Genomic DNA, 23,904 nt, shown 5'->3' with positions numbered 1-23,904 from the left:
CCTCCTCCTCCTTTGACATGACTTCAGGCCAGGCATTCTCATTTAAACGGACAGAGCAGACAGCCCATTCACATGCTTTGCATGCTTCTGCTGATGATAACAAGCAGAGATCTGTGGAGACCTTAATGGCATCGATGAGCCCTAAAGCAAAGAACGATCAATTTCCTCTCAGCAGCAGGTTGCCACTGCCAAATCTCCTGCTTTTTGTCGATCACAGTTTACCTGGCACCTATAGCCTGACAGGGCTAACAAGAGCAGCCTCAGAAAAAGAAATATTGAGGGCCAATGCCGGCACTGAATATGCAAATAGTGGAAGTGGCCATGCTGAGCCCTTGTTAGGGACGGCGGATAAGGCAAATCAGACTGAGAAGAATGACAGTGTGCAAAGGATGGTGTCTTCAGGGGTAAAACATGCAGTCACAAAGCAAAAGGCAGAGGGCAGAGAGAAAAAGAACAGTTCCCCTTTTATAGACCAAATCACTAGCAGGACTAAACATCAAGTCAGTAACACTGAAGAATTCAACTCTTTGTCGATATTACAGACTGAAACATTTGCAGTAAAAAGCACCCACAACCACAATGATCTATTTAATGTACATGACAATGATGATGCAAACAACACAGTGAAAACTCCCCTCGAGAATAATCACCTCTCCCAGTTAGGAGGCTATAATGAAACAAGCTCTCAGTCAATCATGTCTGCCATTCAGACAACCCACAAGATTGAGCAGGCAATAAATGAAGATTTTGCAGCTGTTACAAATGATTTTGCTGTAACTGTGCCTAAAAAAGATGATCGAACTGTCCCCACTGCATTTGTTGAGTCAGATAGTCTGCCAGAATTATCCCAAACACAGACTAATGATGTGACAAACAATGCTTTACTTGATATGGAGGGCCATGCAGCAACACCAACGGAAAAGCAACATGATCCCTCTACACGACGAAGCGCTGTGGTCGACAATGTTCCACACATTCATTTTGGAAGTGACCGTAAGGTCCCCAATATATCCACACAGCAGATTGATGACCGGATAATAAATGTTACTTTTGAACTTCAGATCACCACTACTAAAACCAATGATTTTGTGTCTCTGCCACAAAGTGCCAGTGCAAGCGGTTTTATTGCTTCCACAGAAGTTCATGAATCAGCGCTGACTACTAGTGAGAGTGTGCAAATTGTTACTAAGAGGTCATCTCAGCAGGCTGCACATGCTGAGCGCATGGTACAATCCAATAGCCATATTGAGCCTCCGTCACTGAGAGATCCTCCCACAACTTCCGCTACTGGCCAACTCACCCCTGCTGTGAAAATGAGAAACACAACAGAAACACAGAGTGTAGAACAGTCTGAGCGTGAAATTTCTGACCAAGTCAGCAAACAAAACCAGCATGCCCCACCTGGTACCACCGCAATAACACGTCGTTTCAATGACCTGGGAGAGAGTATACAAGCAGGTTTGTTAAAACCTTCCCACAGAGCTGGAGGGCGTCATGACAAAAGAGTTGAATATGAATCATTTAAAGACATCAAAACAACACTGAGAACAAAGATGGCTTTTGAAGCTAAACATCCTGTACATGAGATAACTCCCAGAGTACATATACTGGATGGAGCAGACCAACATAATACACAAGGATTACCTGAAAAGACCTCAATAAGTCAAGAGATACTTGGGGCTGTAAATGAATCTGTACCACATACAGGGATTATTAATAAAACCAGCTGTAGGACAACTAGCTGTACTAGGCCAAGCGAGATAACTGAAACAACAATTGGAGCAGGTCGAGAGAAAAGGTATAAAACACAGGCCGGAAACACAGCAAGAGATTATTTTAACGCAGAGCACCCTCCTGATACAAACACAGAAAAAGGCAACTGTAGCACTGACCATCCTGTACCTGGAAAGGTTACACCCCAGGTCACCAATTTTGACTATGCAGCACTTTCACCGCCCACCGGTAAATCTGATCGTGACCAAACCACTGTTGATAATACCACGACAAACAATGCCAGGAGTGTGACGGATGAAACTTCAACAGGAACATGGAGAGTACTTGTTGACACTGATTATTTGGAGAGGCGTGGGGAACTTGAGCAGCCTCGGTCTGTAGAGAAAACAACACAAAGACTCTCTCATAGACAGACTTCTAATGCTCAGGATGCTGTTGCAATAGAGGTCACTTTATCTGAACCTGAAGCCACTCCTGCGCACTCCACTGTAAAGACTACTGAGTGGACAGTGCTCACTGAAAAAAAACAAACAAACAAATTAAATAGAAGAGCAGCCAAAGAGATATTTGAGGCACAATATGCCATTAAGTCAGCGTGTGCTGTGGCTAAAGAAGAGCCAGCAGGACAAGAGTCTGGGCACAGGCTGTTACTGCCGGAGCCAGAGCCTGAGTCGGAGCTGCCAAGGCAGAAACATGGGAGAAGGATCTCACCTCATCTGTATCTCTCTGGGTAATCTTGTTGTGTAACCCTATTATTCTAGCTTTATCTATTCATCATTGGCAAACAAGTTAAAAAAAACACGCTGGAGTTATGCTATTATGTAGATAATCCATCACAGCAATCTGCTTTATATGTTCCCTAAATAAATATGGTCACATGATAATGCAGTTATGAGCAGGTACAGTTCTGAAAATGCTTCCTGATGATGCATTTAGGCCACTCCTACATCCAATATTTTGGAGTCTGCTGCTTAAAGCATTGCCGTCGTGAGCTAAGTGATCAAAACTAGAGGTCAAACAATAATCAAAAATGGATGATGTGAAAGAATATGTCAATGTCAATGTTTTAGCCACTTTTGGAACATCCTGGCAATCCCTTAACTTTTCATGCATCATCACCATCATTAGGTCATCATGAAACTAAGATTGCGAACACGGTAAACACTGTGAGCATGTACTGTAAGTATGCTGACATTAGCTCAAGCACCATTGTGCATGTGTACGGCCTCAGAGAGCCGCCAGTGTGGCTGCAGCGTGTGGAGTCTTAAATAACTGTTTGGCAGTTCATCTAAATTATAAGATGTCGGAGCATCCTTAAAGGCACCTTGTGAGAGGAGAGTTTGAAAAACAGTACCTGCTCTTGACAAAAGACACAAGCAGTGAAATCATTCACTGTGATGGATTTCATATCTCGAGCTTCTAAAACATATCATTTGTTCCCATGCTCAGCAATAATATAACTTATGATTTATATGGCCTAAAACAAGTAAATTACCGGTTTGAAATTAAATGGACAAATAGTACATAATATTGTTCCTTTTTTCAAATTGCAATAATGTGAATGTATTGCCAGTGTAACACAAGTTTCAGAAGACCTGTGTGGAAGTGGGAACTACACAGCAGAGATGAGTGTGAACCTGGGGAGCGATGTAGAGCCTGGTGATGCTGTGCCTGCCCTGGGGAACGTCAGCGTGGTTATCAACCTGAAGACAAACAACAGTCAGATAAACCTCAAGGTTACCGCCTGTTGCCTGTCCCCGACCATCCAGCCTGACCACACCAACTCTACCTGCTGCCTTTTCTCCAGGTATACAGGAAAGCCTGAAACAAAGTGACTGGGAAGAGGTTTTGTTGTTTTCCAGTTAAGAGCATAAAATAATAACATGAGGACAAGTAGATCAAAAAATCTGTAGTAGATCAACTAAATATATGAATGCACAGGCAGCCAATACAGGAAGGACACAGTGGGACATGTACAGCACATGTACTGATGTATGTGCAGCCATCTGGATTGTATTTCATGAAAAGGAACACACACATTGGAGTGAGGTGAGGCTTTCAAAATAAATGGCAAAAATCAGACTAAACATATAAAAGAAATGTGTACATGAATAATGCAACATTTCAACCTCTGTAACATCCACAACACAACCTGAACAGACTGCCATTGCTTACAAACTTGGTTACTAGAGAAACCGTGGAATTATAATTCATATTAATCCAGGGAGTTGCAGGTTCATTTTTAAGAGCTGAATATTCTCCGCTCAGGAAACAGAGGACTGCTGTAGGTTGATGGTGTTATCGCTCCGAGCCAGCATCACTCAGATATAAATTCAGTGGGTACCTGCAGACTTAGAGAGGCAGCAGTATGAATGTGCAACCTCTAAAATATGTCACACACTGAATAGGCTGTCTTTTACTTTTACTGTGTATCTGAACAGAACCCTTTTTACAAAGTGTGAACACTTGGAATATGTGGAGTGAAGAGAAAGCAGTAAAACATTCAACATCAGCCTGAACTCATAAAAGTAAACCCCACCATCAGCATACTGGTGAATAAATTCTAGATGAAAATGCTGAATATAAATAAAAATGTATTCACATTATGCACCATGAGTAATGATACTAATCCGACAGCTACATTAAGTGAAAGCTGACCTTTACGTAACTTGATTTCTTTTCTTTTAGGATTCAACTAAATTCAATATAAAATATTGATGGCAAGTTGCTTTTTCTGCTTTCGTGGTTATTGATTAATACAGCTTTAATGGATTGTGACAGCTGTATGAGATTTATCCTGCAGGATATTCTCAGTTTTACCATTTCTGCTTAGACATTTCCCTCTTTCTGTCAAGGCAAAAATGACCACGGTTGCATTGTGTGTTTGTGTTGGTGCTTCAGGATAGCAGCAGAGCCAGCATGGATCACACTGCTACCCAGTGCCCTGTCAACCAGTGCCAGCTTCACCATTCGTCTCTTCCAAATGATTAATTACTCAGTAGTGTACCTACACTGTGATCTCAGTGTCTGCCAGAGGAACCGCTCTGACTGTGAAAGGGTAAGACTGCAGTGGATGCACTGTGTAATGAATACGAGAGGATGAGAGAATGAGTGGTTGAGAGTGATTTAAATTTGTGAAATGACACTGTGAAAACAGGGAGACAGACTAGGCTGACGTAAATGGGCTGGGGAGATGAGCAAGAAGGGAGACCAAGGTGAGTGAGGAAATGGAGACAAGGTGAAGGAATACGAAATATGATAGAAAAGCTAGGAGGAGAGTGTGTATTGTGATTAAAATATCCTGCCATAAGTACAGGAACTGCTGTCTAAATGTGACAAGAGTGAGATGTACTGACTGAGACTCAGGCTGACAGCCAAAGATACGCAGCGTAAAACATCTGTCATGTCATTATGCACTCTGAGGGTCAGATAAGGTCTTTGCAAAGTTACAGGATACACTTGCAAGGCAGCAAAAGACCCTGATACTAACTGCTGTCTCTCTGCTGTGGGAATGAGGTCTCTGATTTAATGGGAAAAATTGACTCATCTGACAGGTACATGTTAGAGGGCGGAGGTGAAATAGAGGATAAACTGGAGACTCATTCTTTATGTTTTGCACACTTCTACAGCTCTCTGATGATCTAGTGTTTCCACATGTTTTTTTTTAGTATTGCAAACAGATGTTTTGCTTTGTGTAATGGTCAGTTTAAATTCACAATAGGTGTTAGCAGTGGTTTATAATGCATTGCAAGACTACAAGACGTGCTTCCACATAATCCACAACTTTCTTCGTGTGCATCTTTTGATCTTTTTTCCCTTGTTCCTCAAAGTGGTGGGTTTTTATTTTACTCTTGATGTCAGGCTACATATTTTACTTGAGAGCAATACATTATATCTCAACTCAGCTCCCATTCAGAGTGGGCTGCTTAGATTAAAAGAAAGAGTGTTGCTTTCAAGCTGAAATCCTATTTCCAGATCTCTATTTGAAATAGATGTTCCTGCCCTTTTATTAACAACAAAAAATAGCATAAAGGAAAACCTGTTTTGGAAATATTTATCAGAGAGGTGCACCTGTATTATTTCAATTACTATTTCAGTGCATTGTTCCTGTCATTTCTCATGATAAACAGAAACGCCATCCTTCTTCCAAAAAGGTTAATTACCTGTTACATATTTTATCATTTTTTATACTTACATGCTACATATTTCTTTTATCTTTTTATAACAGTGTCTTCAGCAGAGGAGTGCATTTCCCTTGGAGGGTCCAGAGCCTGCTGATGCTAATCACAGGAATCGCATATCCTTTGGTCCTATGTTGAAAGAAGTGAAGAATTCTACCTTCCCGGGGGAGATAGGTAATTATTAGTTGTGCCCTAAAACAAAAACGATCAATCTGAGATAACAGTGCACACGGAAGCTGCTGCAAGACAGGAAATGGGCAGTGACCATACCATTTATATATAGCATGTGAGCAGATGAGGCATATAACTGGCTCTTTATGTGCAAATATAAATATGTAGCTCTCCATAGAGATGTGTAAAACATAATCACACCTTCTGGACACCTTCTGTTTCACAAGGACTCACAACTCTGTAGAATTATCACCTTTAAACATTTTTCTTTTACATTTAGAAAGAGTACACCATTTTAAGTCCAAATTGGCTCGGATGCTTCTTCAAAAATGTCTAAAATCAAGTGTTACAGATTTAAGTTATACTCCACAGCATCAAATACCTGTGTAATTCACTGAAGGCGGTGTGACAGTGGATGATCCCCCCCCCCCCCCCCCATGAGGATAGTGCATGAACAAATCATGGCATGTCAGACGATGTCTCAATTTGATTTCCAGAGCCGTCAGAGCTGGACCTGGTCCTGGTTATCGTCAGCCTGTTGTTTGGCTCCTCTCTTGTCACAGTGACGCTGCTGTTGGTGTGGCTGGCCTACCGTCGGCGGGCAATCTGGCTGCTCCACTCGGTAGCTCCACCACAATCCTGCTGTGGCTGTCTGCACCCAGGAGGTGACTTGATCCTACCGTGACCAAGGAGGAACCGCTGCCAATTACACTGATTACGTCCTCACCAAAATAGCTTACGACAATTACATTATTCAACAGACAGTGGAGCAGTCAATCATATTAACCGTAGGAGCAGAGGCGGCCACTCATATCAGCCGGTACAGGCCAGACTAGACGATGAGGAGCAATCCAATTCACACCTCCTCTCAAAGTTGACGCAGCTGTTGCAGTCGAATATCACACTTAACAATGAGAAGTCTATTATCATTGACTGAAAATAAACACCATCCCCAAATAGAAAAGCTGCTCTGATCCCTTTATTTTTCCTCAGTGGCAACAAATCAATACTCTTTCTATCCCACTTTGAGATTGATAGCTCGTTAATACTGCTTTAATATAATGTATGCATTTGTGGTTTGACAGTTATATTGAGCCACTGTGATTGACTGTTTAGGGAAAATATCGCTCATTGGGTTAGGGAAAATTCAAGCTCATTTATTATCGCAATAAAACAAACACGAACCCTCTGCAATGCTGGTTTTCTTTTCAAATGTCCAATCAAAACGACATGTCATATTGCATCAATATATTGTTCTATGATATGGCAAATATTGCAAATATGTTTATTCATTAATCATAATTTACCATTTAAAAATGTAATGAATATATATAGCTGTTCCTCTGAGAAAAACTTTGTTCACTAGTTTTGTTCTCTATCTTCTTGATCATCATTGATTTTGGCTTTAATTCATGCTCTAAATCTTTGACTTGGATCCTTAATCTTTACAATGAAATACTATATAAAAGGTAAAAGCTGTCTATTTTGATTATTTCTCACAACATATATTCTCATCCAATTGTAATTTATCATAGAAAGAACATTATTTACTTATAACACTGTGATTCTCACTGTGTGTGAAGGTGCAATGCTATGCAGTTGAGCTAAACACACATCCAATAGAGATTGAATGCAGCAGTTGGCCTTTGAGGTTTTCAATAAATAGTGAAATTGAGTATTGGACAATACATTCAGCCATAGTGATAACCAATCGGAAACCTTACAGTGACATGAGAAAAAAGGAAATACAGATTATATAACTTTCTGAAACCGTCAATCTGTCACTCACACCCACTTCAGTTAAGTGATTGTGGCTGTTCAAAAAGATCTATACACATTTTAACTTAATAAAACTAGTCCTTTTCAGCATAATCTGACCCTAACTGTCAAATTAGTTACATTCATTCACCAGTGTAAGATCAATATTAAGTACCCGTAGGGACTTCAACAAATTATTCTAATCAATCTGGTAAACTAAGCAATAAGAGTAGAAGTAAATTGTAAAATATAATAACAATTAGCCAAACGGTAAATTAACAGTTAATGTTGTATTAGAAACACATTATCTTTCGACAGCTTGTTAGCACTAAACTATTCACAGAAAAAGTGAATTGATCACAAAACAGCTAAAAAATGAAATAAAAAAGACTATAATAAAGGCATTTGGGATTAGATTCTGTAATGCTGTCAAAATGCTTGATATAGCAGTGCTCTCAACAGATGAAGCACTGTGCCAGCAGGGGTTGCACGATGATCAATTTAAACTAACTTCTGGTGGTAGAATTATAATTCAGAGATATTTTACACCATAGCCATTAAAATTAATTAATCGACTAGCGGACAAATGAATAAGAAACTCACTTTTTCAGTGCTTGTGGACGTACATGTGTGCCAACCCACATAGTGAAATAAGACAACCCAGTCAGTGTTTGCTTCGGTCATAAAACATGTGATTCAACAAGCCATTCACATTTGGCTCCACTTCCTATGTCACATGCAGGGTCATTAGAATATAAAGCAAATCAAATCCCGAGACTAAATCATTATTCACCATGCTGCTGCTCTCTCTCACGTATCTTGCATGTTTATAATTCTGCGGATATACCAGTGGTGAAATATCTGCTTAAGATAAGGATTTGATTAAAACTCATTCAAAGCTCTTGAGAGATACACAGGATCCAATTAATGTTCTAGTCTGAAACACACAGCTTACATACACCATCGTTTACCTCAGTACATAGCAGATAGACAACCCGTTTACTTCAGTGCACTCCACTCTATAATTTTGTTTGGTCAGGTTTAGCACCTTCTATGCTCACAGAATATGGATCAGAGACACAGGCGTTAAGCCTATTAGTTATAGAGGACATACGGGGCAATTGACAAGCCTTTGGCTCCAGCCAGTCAGCTTTCCCAGCGTGGTAGAGCCTGCTAATACTATTGGCTGAGCTGCGAGATGTGGGTGCCATCGATGAAGACAGACTTCTTCCCCCAGGATCAGGAATCTGATCACGAGCGCCAGGTTTTCATTGGAACATCAATCCACGAGTCTGTCCTAAATAATAGTGTTAGTTAGCGAAGCATGAAACTATGGCTGTCAGTGAATGTTAAATTCTCTTACCACGCCTGCATACAGAGAGAGAAAGACACTTGAAGAGTTAAGGTATTTGAGAGGACATTGTGTTGCAAGGAGTTGATGCTTCAACTAAAGAAATGTAAAGAGTATAACCCAATAGAAACAACAAACGACAATAATAGGTGTGGAGAAAAGACTCAGTGTTAATGACTTAAGATTCGTCTTCTCACATATCAGCTAAAAAACTTATGACAACCCATCATAATGATCCAGAGTGTATTATTACCGTGTTCCGAAAATAATTAATCTGTAATCATATAAAATCTCACAATTATGAGTTTACAGCATTTTCTATTTAGTGTGTCTGCAGGCGGATGACAACACAGACATATTGATCATTTAATAGTTATGCATCCTCTATCTTCAACAGCCCTGCAGGGTAAGCTAGCACATTTTAAAGGACCAAGCATCTCTTTGGAACGAAAGCCTGTACAAAGAGCCACCTTGAAGAAGAGAAGATATGACTGCAGAATCCTGATCTGTGGCTGCTCTCTCATGAGGCATACATTATGGATCCAAATCATAATGAATCACATTTAGTTCTAAGCTAGAGAAATACACAAACAATGAAAAATGGACAGCTGCCTGGTGAGAGTTGCACACAATTGTGAGTTTGTGGTGGAGATTTGCATCATGCTCTCTGCAGGGACCATATTGAATGTAAATCTGCTATCAGCTAGGAATGAAGAAACTCAAAGGAGATGGCTCAAATATTTATGACTGCCACAGCTACTAGTGGCCCACAGGAACAATATATTTAAATATGTGTCTGTCTCTAAATGTACTTATCTGAGCTCAACTCTTTCTTTAACAGCAAAACACTTCATGTCCCCAGATCATTTCAGCCGTAAAGGATGTTGAGTGGTGGTAAAATATAACAGAGCCCATAAAACAGAACAGCAAGTGGGAATAAGAGGGGATGTGATAGAGGACATCTTTGTTTCTCCATATTTTCGAATTAGCTTGCTATCACGGTAATCCTCTCATGAGCCAGGCCGTTTAAATATTTAAATTTGTCAACTTGCAAAAATGGTAAATGTACAATCAATATTTAAGACTCAATGTGTAAGATGTGCCAACATTTAAATGTAAAGCATTAAAGCAATTAAGTAACATCATCAACAGAATGTGAAGAGGTAACAGTGTTGATGTTATATTAAAGACGTCTATGTGTTGTGTTGCAGAGATATTTGCTGAAATGAGAAGCCTGGCTGACAGTTCTGCTCCGTCAAGTCTTGTAACACCACTTGTTCCTCTAGAGGCGACACTGTAGCACCACTCTGCCTCAGTACAGAGGGAGAAGAAGCATAGCTGCCTGACCATGGATGTATTGTGCCTGACTCACCTGTAAATATTACAGCTGTGGTCCATGTCAGTTTTATGGTTAGTTTATTGGATTAAATTGAAAGTACCACCTCACCTTGTTCTCAGAGATGCCAGGAGGCTGTTTCGGCAAGCGTAGCTTCAGTTAGCAGTTAGCTCGAGTTCAGCACCGGGGAACTGCAGACTCCCTGTTGATGCCGGTACACAGGTCCACCAGCCCGCTGTGACTGCTGGCGCTTGGGCTTGTTCTGGCTCAAGTCTCTTTGGCCGTCTGAAGGAGGCTCCGTCTGAAGGAGGCTCCGTCTGAAGGAGGCGGCTGCTGAGTGCCAGCTTTGCCAACCTCTCTCCTCCCCCGGCGGGCTGCTCTCCTGGCAGCGCCGCCAACGGGAAGACGAGACGAATATGCGGGTTGTTTTCTAGTCACTTTGCATTTAGTCCACTAAACAAGCTAACATAATGTTACATGGACTACAGCCCCGTTAACATTAGTGCCCCAGTAAACACCGCTGGCCCCAGCCTCACGTGAACATTAGAAGATGGCAGTGTTTTTTGACTCTCAGAGTTTCAGCAGTTTGGTCAAATTTTGTGTATTCTTGCCCACTGACTGACACACACAGGAGTAAAAAATACACAGTAAATATATCAACACTAGAAGAGAGAGAGAGATATAGCTATAAAATGCAATATACAAAATAAAGATTGAATTAGAATACAATAAATATGCCAAACTACTACAACTAAAACATAAACATTAGAGACTGTATGGACCCAGTTTAGAGGTGAAATACTGCCTCCTATGTCTTTGGAGCAGGTGGCTCAAAATTACATATTGATCCTTTAAATGAGAATCAGTCAGTTCACAGTTTGCTTAATGCATTGCATGACCAGCTCCAGCAGAGAACGACACAATGTCTTTTTTAAATTGAAAACATTCTTTCCGGACACAGAGACAAAACAAATAATCCCCTTCTTGTTTTCACACACACACACACACACACACACACACACACACACACACACACACACACACACACACACACACATTCATTCAAACACTTTTAATCTAATTTTGTAGTCTGTGTGAAACAGAGCAGGGACAACCAGCCAGACTGTAAGTGATTAATATGATAGAAATTAAGCCCAGTTATGGCTAGTGTCACAGCAGATACTCTAATTATACATAATGAATGTAACGTGCTGACATTTAGAGGTGCTGGTAGGTGGATAACGTTGCCATATTCAACCACCAGACAAAAGAGGGAACTTCTTATCTAAATAATTTGCAGAATGAAAGCAAATTTCCCAAAGCTTTGAACTATTCCTTAAATGAGTTTGTAAGTCTGCTTTATAAATGTAGCAGAACATGACAAGCTTTTCTCAAAGCTTTATATGTTTTTGTATACGTAGACATCACCATTCAACCACGTGGGAGTGCATGGGTTACACACACACACACACACACACACACACACACACACACACACACACACACACACACTTCATCCAGACCCTGGTGCGCCAGAGAATTACTAGAATTGCAGACTACTGAGCCGTCCCATTGGAGCTGCTAGGGGTTAAGTGCCTCGTTAAAGTGCAGTTTGATAGAAGTGGATGGTTAATTAATTCAATTTGAAGGAAAATATATGAAGTCATACAGTGTCTCTGGAAGACTGTAAGCTTGTTCAGTATTGAGAGTGTTGTCAGCTAAAAACCGGTTTTGCAACATTGCAGCGCAAACAAGTTCTGCGCCTCAGCTCCTCCCGCAGAGTGTAGACTAGTATCTACGTGAATCAACATGCCTTTCACACAGCCAGTCGCCTCTAATCTCAATGTGTATTCATGTCCTACGACGTTCTCGTACCCCGAATGACCAAAGCTCCTGCGGTGCCTCTCATCGATGTTGATCTGGAAGATAAATCCTGTTTATGTGTAGGATTAGATAGAGAGTGCGACCGAGAGGATTCCTGTGCTCATGGATTGCCTTGACAGATCCCCCAGGCAGTTAAGGAACTTCAAGAAGGACGACTTTGAAACTGACTGGATTAAGGTAGCAGAATGCAGATCTGGTCAAATGTACCAGGTCAAGCTCAAGCTCGAGCGGGAAAAATGTGCCTTGAAGAGCTTTGACACAACCTTGTGTGCAAACAACTTTTACAGGTGAGATTTAAAATCATGAAGAACTAGCACAAATGATGCATCATCCTGCTGTCAGGTACAAGTAACTGTTTGAATTTAAAGCAATTTATTGGCATATTGGGACAGTTGTGTGCTTTGATTAGTCTTTACACCTCTATAAAGTTTGATACAGGAAACTGTGGTCAGAGTTCAAAAGACCTGGTTAATGCCCAAAGCTACCTTCACTATTTTTTTACATCACAGGAGAATAATAGACGAGGCATCCAACATAGCCAAAGTGAAATCCAGGCATATTGTCTCCGTCTACGGACTGTGCAGTGAAGCGACTGCTGTGGTGATGGAGCACATGAGTAATGGGTCGCTGAACAATCTGTTAGCAAGTCACACTTTGATGTGGCCAAAGAAGTTCCAGATGATTCACGAGACCTCTATGGGAATGCATTTCCTTCACAGCATGAAACCTCCACTACTACATCTTAACCTCAAGTCATCTAACATCCTGCTAGACGATCATCTCCACGTCAAGGTCAGTGGAACTCAAAACACAAACTGATGAGACTGTGATCTCTTCACATTTCTCAGGTCTGCAGATCGATGTTTTAAATCATGTCTGGAATTCTTGTTTTTCTACTAAGATATCAGATTTTGCTTTAATCCACTGGACAGAGGGCATGAGCAAGAAGTTGTTCATGGAGAACCTGACAGTAAGAGGGAACATAAGTTACATTCCTCCCGAAACCTTCACTCAGTGCCCCGATCCTCCAGGAACTACCTTTGATGTTTACAGGTGACTTACCAAGGGCATTTTTGAAATTGCACCATCAGAGTCACTGCTTCTTCCTCTAATTCAATGCAACCTTGCTCTCCACTGTATATATTCTGACTGTATCCCAAGTTACTGGGACATATTTATATATATTCAACTCATGTCTGACTCACTCTTTCTTACCCTTTTATATTAATTGGTTTTGTTGTATCTGAGCTATTCTCATATCAAAGAAGGAGAGCCACAAAGTTCACTGAATGCAGGATGCGCAAAAGTGAGAAAGTTAGGACTGAAATGCCTTTTTTTTTGCTTTGATCTACAGCTTTGGAATAGTGATGTGGGAGATTCTAACACAGCACAAACCGTATGCAGGTAGGGAATATATTAATTTGAAATGCATCACATCTTCATATGAAACACATGCAGATTTGTTACTTCAGCGTCATGTAACACTCAACACAATCACTCAAACAGCTTGAGGGTCAAGGCATTTTCATCTTTGCGTTTCTAGGACTAAATTTCACAGTTGTTTTGGAAAATGTTGTAATAGAAAATGTCAATATTCATTTTTTCATTGATTCAACTATTAACCCTCTTAATATTTGTTGCCAATGTTGCAAAGTGAAGATGAAACATTTAAGCAAGCCTCAGCTCTCCCAAATGTTGAAAATATGTATATAAGCAAAGTATTTCATTGAAATAACCTGAAAGGTATATAGATGTAGAGGTTACACTAACAGGCTGGAATATACTGTCCAACGTCCTTTGAATTAATTTCTCCTATAAATAAGGTCATCGTTTGTTTTTTCCCCCATAAGCACCTTTTATTTAACCCTTGCACCTTTTTTATGTGAACTTAATCCCAGCACACCAAAGACATAAGACAACTTTGTTTTATTTACTTAAACATAATAATCCTTTTAAAGAAATAGTTTGACTGCTTTCTTACAGATATTTATATGAAATCATCACCACTCTCATGTCTGTCCATTAAACATGAAGCTACAACTATGAGATGGTTAGCTTAGCTAAGCGTAAACTATATAAACAGGGGAAAAGCTAGCCTGGCTCTACCTTTAACATAACAAACAGGTAAAACACTTTGTGTTGAATCAATGACTATCACTGTCATATGATTGTGTCAATCTACATTAAAGCTTGTGTCTGACATCTATGTTGTGTGCCCAGGGTGCAGTATGACCACAGTGCTCTTACAGGTGTCACATGGTAAGAGACCCAGTGTGGAGATGATACCCAAACCAAAGCCCCGTAAGTGTGATCAGATGATCAGCATCATGACGCATTGCTGGGACCAGGATTGCCAGAAGAGGCCACAGTTCTCAGGTGCAGAGTTCAAAAAGCAAAAAAACAAGAGTTTAATTGTTTTCAGCCAACGTCCTGATCTGGATTTAAAGCTGTTAACGGAACGGCATCTCTTTTAGACATTCACTGAGTTCTGAAAGCTGCTGAGCTGGCTTTAACAGAAAAAGCTGATTTCCCAAATGCACGATGAGATTTAACAAGTAATGTGGCAGAGAGGGATCCCGGTCACCCGATAACACTGGTTTATCGCCTGTGTGTCCTAAAGATCATAGCATGCACAATATCTTTGGGTGCATTCGTAGAAAGATGATGTGTAATTTGTCAAATATGTCTGACGATGGTGTGTAATTGCTTTTGGCATTTCAATGTTAATTTGCTTTGCCCTTAATGAGACTGCCAACATAAAACATAAAACATGGAAATGCTATCAAACGCAGACTTTCACAGACTGAAGGATGGACAAGTGCCAAAGAATGAAAAACAGACATTTTGAAATCATGTTGAAACATCCGTGTTTTAATCTGCCGCCATCAAAGGCTTCTGGCACACACGTGTTGTCCTCTTTGGCCTTGTTTGTAATTATCAAGTCAACAATTAGTAGTCTAAAGGCTCATAGAGAACACTGTTTAACGCCTGAGTGAATTGCATACATTTAAGTGAGTCACCTTTTGTTTAGACAAGAATTTATGGCTTTAGAAGCTGGGTTGATGAGTACAAATGTCATGTCTATTCATAAACAGAAGCTATTTAAAAAATGTTTAACTCACTGCTGTTACCGCATAATATTTAATTAATGCATGACTGGTCTTTGTGTTCATGTAATGATGCAATTATAAGAGTATCCCCCTGAGTTTTAGAGTTTTGAGTCTTGGAACATATTTGTTTGCAAATGAATAACAGTATTTTCCTTGACTGCTGTTGTGTTTGCAGACACTGTGAGGAAAACAGAAGCTCTGAGTGAAGTCCTGACGATCCCAGAAAAAATCCAACGTCACGCAAATGATGACAAGGGACAGAAATCAGATTATCCATGGCTCGTTTCCCCGATACATAAAGTTAGTCCTGCTCGATACTCTGCTTGAATGGAACTGTAGAATTTACTGTATCCTGCTCCACCTTTGACACAAAGGGCAGGTTTATGATATCATAGGGAAGTGTGGAAAAAATGTAATGCAGTTTAGACAAGAAAAACAGTCTAGCGGCCCTGTGAGGATGTAATTAGGCACGGTGTTGCTTTTAACTTGCAATAACTGATTTGTTGGCCACTTCAAGGCAGCAGAAACTAAATTTTCTTTGCTGAATGTGCATATAACGTATCCAGTTATTTATACTGTAGCTGTTTAGCGGTTGAGTCATTCATACCCTTGAAGACCCATGCTCACATCGATAGATTTGCTGTATGTGCTAATTAACCACTTGTGATGATTAATGTCACAGAAAATAACCATTTCTGTTCTTTCTTTTCCATTTCAGATTGATTTGCCTGAGATGCCTGACCTTCCCTCAGGTAAACACTTAGGTAGAGTAGGATGAAAAATCATGTTCAATGCAGTACAAAGCCTGGAGGACTGACATTTAAGAAGTGCTATTTACAGTGCTGTCACATTTTTATTATTACCTTTAGTACTAAAAGGCAGAGTCAACTATTAGTCGAAGGGAATATAAAAGAAACATTCACGCAGTCTCTTTGATCCGTTTCCTCTGAAATGTTGACTATATTATTGAATCGATAATTTACAATACTTTCTATAGATCCTTTCAATGCCACTCTCCATTAATATATAAACCAATAGGTGCATGATGTTCAAATACTAATGTACAAGGTATTGACTGAGCTCCACAGATTCCAGAAAGCTTCGCCCTCTGCTATTATGTACACAAGCACACAGCTTGTAAAGAAATGAGGAAACTCAATTAAACCACAGCACATAAAAACAATAGTTTCCTCAGTACTATCACCATTTCTGCAGCTCTTTTTCTCATATGATGTCCTTTGCTTTCATTTCACAGATGACCATGGTGGCAAAAACAGCATTCTCTCGTTGCTCTCCAAAAAGGACTTTGGCCGTTTCAGACAGTCTGTGAAGAGAGAAGATGTGAAAAGACAGTTTTCTGGGGAAAAGAGCCTCCTCCACTACACAGTAGCCAGTGGAGATGCAGAGAGTGTCGAGCATGTCCTGAGTCTGGGTGCGGAAGTGAACTGTTCGACTGACAAAGGATACACTCCTCTTATAATTGCTGTTCTGCAGAGGTCTGTATAAAAATATATTTAAAAAAACTGTTTTTCAAGTGACACTAGAAAAAAAGTCATTTTTAATAGCAACTGGGTATATAAAAGAAATATCTGCAGTTCTAAGGCTAAGCAAAGACTTTCTACTCTTTATTCAAAGTTAAAGCAATAGGTCAACATTTTGGGAAATATTCTTATTTGCTTTCTTGCAGAGAGATGAGATGCTTAGTATAAATACTGAGTCTCTGCTGGTTGCCTGAAAAACTCACAGTGATGACAAAAGTCAGTAATACTGTACCCTTTAACTGAAACTTCTTTTTCGACAGACTTCACGACGTCATCTATTTGTTGCTGGAACATGGTGCAGCTGCCACCCAAGGAGATGAGGACCAGTGGACAGCGCTCCATTTTGCTGCTCAGAACGGCGATGACAGGACTGTCCGTCTTCTCTTGGACAAAGGAGCTGTGGCGGATGCCCGGGAAAAAGTCGGTTGGATGCCGTTGCACCTGGCCTGCCAGAATGGCCATGAAACAGTGGTGCGCCTGCTGCTTTCGCGGCTGCCAGAGGAAGCAGTCGGAGAACAGGAAGCTCAAGGGAGGACGCCGCTCCACCTAGCCTCCGCCTATGGGCATTTGAATATTGTCAAGCTCCTCCTCTCTCATGGAGCAGATCCCAACGCTACCGACCACTCTCTCTCCACTGCTCTACACCTATCAGCTGAGGAAGGCCATAATAGAGTAGTCAGACAGTTATTGAAGAGTGGGGTAAAGATTGAAAGTGCGGACAGCAGAGGATACACTCCACTTCACCTGGCTGCTCTGATGGGTCATACAGGCATATGCAGGCAGCTGTTGTTAAACGGGACCAGTCCAGACTCTAGGTCACTTCAAGGCTGGACTCCCATGCACCTGGCTGCCCTAAGGGGACATGAAGCCACGGCGGTTCAGCTGGAGAGTCAGGGTGGTTGTGTAAACGCTAGTGGTGAGAATGGATGGACCCCACTCCACCTCGCCTGCCACCAGGGTGAGCCAGAGGTGGTGGCAAAACTCCTGGCAGCCAAAGCTGACCCAAATGTGTCGGAGGACAGTGAAGGATGGACGCCACTACATGTAGCTTGTTCCAGTGCCAGTTTCCAAAGTGTCCTCCACTTGCTATCACATCATGCAGATGTTAATGCATTAAACTTGGGAAAGTCGACACCTTTACACCTGGCTGCACAGCACGACTGTATGCCTGTTGTAAAAGCTTTGCTGCTAAATGGGGCAGAGAGGACTGTGCTGGACTCTTCTGGATCCACAGCTCTGAATGTGGCTCAGAGGTGTGAAAAATGGGAAATAGTAAAACTACTGAAGAAGTAGTTCTGGGTGATGCAAAATGAATGTTACGCATTATAATGAAACATCAATAAAATGGATTATTATCATCCTTTTGAATAGCTTTAAGCTTTAAGCAAGATTTAGATTTAGATTTTATTTATATTATTTTATTATTTTTAGAATAGATAATTATATTTTTATTAAATTATAAATACAATTATAAGTAAATGCACAAAGACTACTACTTATCTGTACATGTTATGTAAACTAGATGTTCTCAAAGTATTTTATAATTAAAAAAAAAGATTTAAGATTTTTTTAATTAATTAATTATTATTATTTATTTTACCTATTTGATACAACAGACATACCACATGGTCTTGCCATTTTCTGATGCCAGATCAGGTATTTATATACAAATTAATGACATAAAATGGTACAGGGACGTTATGGTGGAAAATAAGAGGAAGAGAACACACGGGGTCACAATCGGGTGAAGTGTAATGTAACGACCAAACACATTGATTTTCCTCTCTGAATCACATTGCTTGCTTGCTTATGTTTTCCTGTAGATCAAATTAATGCTGCTGCCACACAGATGAAAATGAAAATATAAAAGAGCTGCTGTTGTAAAGACTTATAGAGGTATTCATTTGATTAAACCTGTTAAGACTCTATGTGTCTAATAATGACAACAGAACTAGTGCATCACTGTCACTGGCATTACTTAGATGAGTCTATTGAACCCAACTTTAGTACATGTATGCTTTACGATAAGGCAAGGTAACTTGGATTATTAGCCATTCCCTTCAGGCTGAAGAAAGGACTGCCAAGTTTATGCCACACTCATTTACCACTGTGACATCTTATTACATTGAAATGAAATGCATGGGTTCAGGTGCTATATTGACCTACGCCTTCACAGGGTTTTCATTGGGACCACAAGGGAACGACTCTGATGGAGGGGTGGGAGGTGAGCTGAATCAAATTACTGTAAATGAACAGAGCAGAGTTAAGTTGGACTCAGACTGATCTTAGATTTTCCTTTTTTTTGTTTTTTAAGTAAGGTACTGGTGTCTTTTGTAATGATTTATTTTATTCCAAAACTTGTTTTTTCTGAACGACGTTTGACCTTAAGTATATTAGGTGCACGTTTGGGTTGTCTCCCAGAGTTAGCCATTTTTTAAAATGTTTTTATGACAACACTGAACCATCCATCTGCCCACTTCTAATCCTAGGAGGATTATACAAATTGGAGAAGGCATACTGTGTGTGTTAGAGGTTTAAGGCTCACTAAAATTAAAGTTGCCTGTGGCTGTTCAGCAGACCAGTACACTGTGTAAAACCAAACCACTGCCTAAAAGTATACAAATCAAAATCAAATTTACCACTTCACAATAAATGCATGCACTAAAAACACACTAAAAAGGTTTTACTGTGAAAAGTAGCAACATGAAGTGTTTATTTACATTAACAGCATGACGGCATTGCTAATGACCTCCACAAAGGAGGCTAATTACCTCCACCATCAGTTGGTTTGTTTTCCTATATGTCAGCAGGATAACAGAAAAACTACCAGCCCCACTTATGGAAATGACACTCTCAGAGAGCCCTTCTATTTCTCTCTAGTTTCATTCTTTGGCCACAATCCATCCCTACTTGTGTTCAATTACATTTTTAATCATTTTTAGACAGCTATCATGAGACAGTTCTCACTCATGCTGCCTTATATTTAGATAAGCAAAACCCTGAGATGTAATGTCACACAGCCTATATCAGCAGCCTGACAAAGTAAAGTATCTGCTGACCCTGCTCGCACTGTAATTTATCCTTCTGAGTTTGAAAACCAGCTATCACATTATACAAAGAGGCTTCCTGGAGTGGGCCGTGTAGTTCAGATTGGGTGCGATGATTTATGGTTTAAAGTGAACTTTTTACTACATCAACTCCCATTCGAAATGTATGAGGCCTTCCGTATCTCACAAATTGGAAGCAAACCACATTTGTATGATTGTTATCAACAGTAAACCGTCTGGTGACAATTTAACAGATGGGGATGACACTCATCTGTGGAATTCACGGAGCTGTGTCATTGTCTAACCTGTCCAACAGTGTGTTTGTCTTTCTTTCATTGAAAGGAAACAAGCCTTTATGTTTAACCACACCATTGTTCTACTCACAGTTCCGGAAATCTTTTACTCACTTTTCCTACAACGTGTAATCAGGCCCTACCGAAATCAATGGTGCTGCCCCAACCTTTTCACACATACGGTGACACATCGGATACTTTCTATCCAGCCAGTAATTGTGTTTGCAGGCACCTAGACTAATTTTATTTTCTATTAGGAGGACAAGCAGGAAGAAGATAATGTCCTTGTTCCTTAATAACTTTCTTTAATAACTGTGCTTATGTAACATGTATATCATTCACATGGAATAAGAAAATAGCTTAATGAAACACATTAATGATGTTTTGTCCACATTTCTCCGTGCACCATGCTTTTGCTTACGTTTTTACGCAATGCAGTAACGGTAACTTGCATAATTGTTTTAAATGAAACAGAAAAGTATCTTCCTAATCGATTTAACAGAAGATTACAGCTCACCATAGTGTATTTCCACCCACCCACCTACACAAGGCTTCATTGTAAAACTCTTCTCTAGCAATGTACATACATAATAGCCTTTTCAACAACTTACACAGTTAGATCATTTGGATATGGGCCTGCTATGGATGAGCTGTTTGATCTTATTGAAGCTTGCTTCAAGTCACGTGACATGTGACGTCCGAAGCAGTAACTGCTTCATTTCCTGAATAAATCACCGGACTGGTTTGCGGTCCAATCAGGTGATTCGCTAGCACTTGCCTCGTCTCGATTCTGACAGGTTGAGACAGTTTTGAATTTGAGCGCCTCAACACTTTATAACCACAAATTTGTGGGTTGTTGTCATAGTAGTATGCGTTGTTGCTGTTGAGTTGTTGGTATTGCGTTTGTATTGGATCATTATGCAGCCAGCCAACTAGCGAAACAATTTGTATGTACGCCAGCATCATCTGTTCCTTGTGAGCAAGTAAAGAAAACATATCTAGATCCCACATTTTCATGCCTTGCCCCAATGGCGCAGCTCGTAGAGCAGGCATCCCTCATTCAAAGGCTTCCCACAGCGGTGTGGGGTTCAAATCCAACCTGTGGCCATTTGCTGCATGTCATTCCCCTTCTATCTATCCAATCTTAAGGCTTAAAAAAGCCCAACATTTTTTCCCAGCACTCTCTTCTCAATAACACATACACACAATCATCAATCTTTATTTTTAAATAGAACATGATATTCAGTCTTAGATGTGTGCGTCAAAGAATTTTCAAGGCAAAGATACTTTAAATCCACTGCAGCCTTGCACTTCGCCAGTAGAGGTCACTGTACCTGAAGCTTCAAGTAATGAACCCATTTCCGAAACAATTGGCTGAAGTGGATCAGTGCTTCACAAAAGCTTCATTTGCCCATCACTACCTACAGATATTACGTTTTTTATTTTGTTGCACTGCTTGACACTCACAGCTCTCATTTTAATAATAGCATGTAATCTGGCTACTTATCTGTATATTTAGCTTCTCAGAGGAGAGCCATTACACGCTTTCTCCAGAGCCCCTCTTAACTGGCGGGGTTAATCTTGCCATTGAGCGATTTCCTGCGGTGTTAAGCAGCTGCAATCATGACTGATGCAGCTGTGTCTTTTGATCCAGGTGTGTCGCCTCAGCAGGGCCAGGCCTAGGTAGGCTTCTCTGATCCTTGCGCAATAATTGATTGAGTGATCTATCATCTCTCCTGAGGTAGGTTTTTTTTCTCCCAGTGATAATATGGAAAACATTTTTTGCCCTTGTCATCTCTTAGCGACCTCTCAATCTGCAATATGACAGTGGAAACCCCCCCCCCCCCCAGGTTGGCCTCTCTAAATCCCCAAGGTTGAGACTTGCTGAAAGTGACAAGTGCTCTTTTTCACCCTGGTAAAGTTCCTTTCAGATTACTGAGTGGAAGCGTTTACTCCCTCATCACATAAACTATTTGAATAAGTAAGCTATATAAGGACGTAAATTGGCTTTCAAAAGATCATTCTGAAATATTGCCTGGAAGATTTTAAAATCATAGTATATTCCTATACTGCAGAAAGTCTTCTCAAAGCTATTGGCCTATTGCAATTGAATGGTCTTGTTTTCGTCAGTGTATTCTTATTATCCCGTAAGTTCCCTTTCCTCGGTGTCGTCTCGTTCCTGTAAAATGATTAATGGTGGATCTTATCTCTCCTATCTCTCTAGCACAGAGCAGAAACACACACCACTATTTGCATGCCCTCACTTTGCATAGTTTAGCAGTATGTCCCCTCACTACTAAGATGCTTTGTAAGAGAAATCAAGTCTATATGTGTTGATTTCATGCACCACAAACCCTCATTAAGGTCTGTTATAATAAGCAATCTATAATGAATCCAAAGACATGGATGAGGATTTTGTTTCCTTTTCTTCTTCATCAAACTAATTTGTGCTCGAACAAATGTTAAATCTGGATTAATTCATTTAAAGCAAAAAACTATTTTCAACTCTATCTTCATACAATATAATATAGTTGATGAGCTAGCACTGCATTAGCAGCCATAATGCTGAGCATTACCATTATGAGTGCAGCACCAGCTCTGTGCATTTTCACATGGCCTAATGCAGGAGTTGTTTGTGTTCTAATCAAACGTAACAGATAGGTTGTATAAAGAGGTTACACAGAAATAATTAAACGACCACAGTTTACTCTAAAACATGTATTCTCTCTATAAATTATTTGTTTGTTATTCGGTCTTAAGCCTTTGGGCATTGCACCAGAAATAATAGCCTCTGGAACACTGATGCACTTGCATGTGTCAGGTGTGCCGTCATCTTCAATTATATCATATATAAGCTTTATACCAAAGCAAATCCACTTCCTTTACTATACAACTGTCAAAAAGGGTTTTATTTATTGTATATTGATATGTTTTTCTTTGAGGGGCAATTATTCACCATTCTACAAAGAAATGAATAATGAAAAGTGTGTCATCAGGATTTTAATATTTGAGAGCAATTTGCAGATTTATTTTCCCAAGACTGTAAAGAAGTAATAGGGTAGTCTGTTATAGAACCGTTTAATTATAGAAGATACACTCCAAGTGCTTGTGACTCAAGAGTAGCGTGCTGTGTTTCGATGGGTTCATTTTACAAAACAAAGAGAACTAGAAAAAGTCATGAAGGGCACTTGACCAAACTCTTTGAAAGTTTTATGCTGCAGATTAATGAGAAAAAAATGATATTGCTCTTGTAGAGGGAGAGCATTGGATATCACAATATTATCATAACGTCCAAGCACTTCTCTCCTTGGACAAGCTGCCAGGAGGACTGAACCGACAGTGAATCAAACACCACTCAGATATGTATCTGTTTCATTTCCTCCTGTCTCCACCTCATGTCCTTCAGGCTTCAGTGAAGATTACATCCAACCTTTGAAGATGAACAAGAAGTGTTTTCATCTCAAGCCTTTTCCTTCTTTACAACAACACACCACAAAG

General features: G+C 40.2%; 1 protein-coding gene across 1 annotated transcript; it reads left to right on the top strand.

Annotated features, from left to right (window-relative positions):
* Nucleotides 1–12,517: 12,517 nt before the first annotated feature.
* Nucleotides 12,518–18,359, top strand: ankk1 (ankyrin repeat and kinase domain containing 1). Its single transcript, XM_029446839.1, has 9 exons — nucleotides 12,518–12,702; nucleotides 12,925–13,207; nucleotides 13,317–13,468; nucleotides 13,770–13,819; nucleotides 14,636–14,791; nucleotides 15,701–15,825; nucleotides 16,244–16,277; nucleotides 16,781–17,021; nucleotides 17,327–18,359. The coding sequence occupies exons 1-9, from the start codon at nucleotides 12,518–12,520 to the stop codon at nucleotides 18,357–18,359; spliced, it is 2,259 nt and encodes a 752-aa protein (XP_029302699.1).
* The last annotated feature ends 5,545 nt before the right edge of the window (nucleotides 18,360–23,904 follow it).

This window comes from Cottoperca gobio, chromosome 13 (genome assembly GCF_900634415.1).
Source record: "Cottoperca gobio chromosome 13, fCotGob3.1, whole genome shotgun sequence".
In the NCBI taxonomy this organism is placed as follows: Eukaryota; Metazoa; Chordata; class Actinopteri; order Perciformes; family Bovichtidae; genus Cottoperca; species Cottoperca gobio.
The sequence above is the reverse complement of the archived record's forward strand: the minus strand, read 5'-3'. Positions and strand labels throughout refer to the sequence as shown.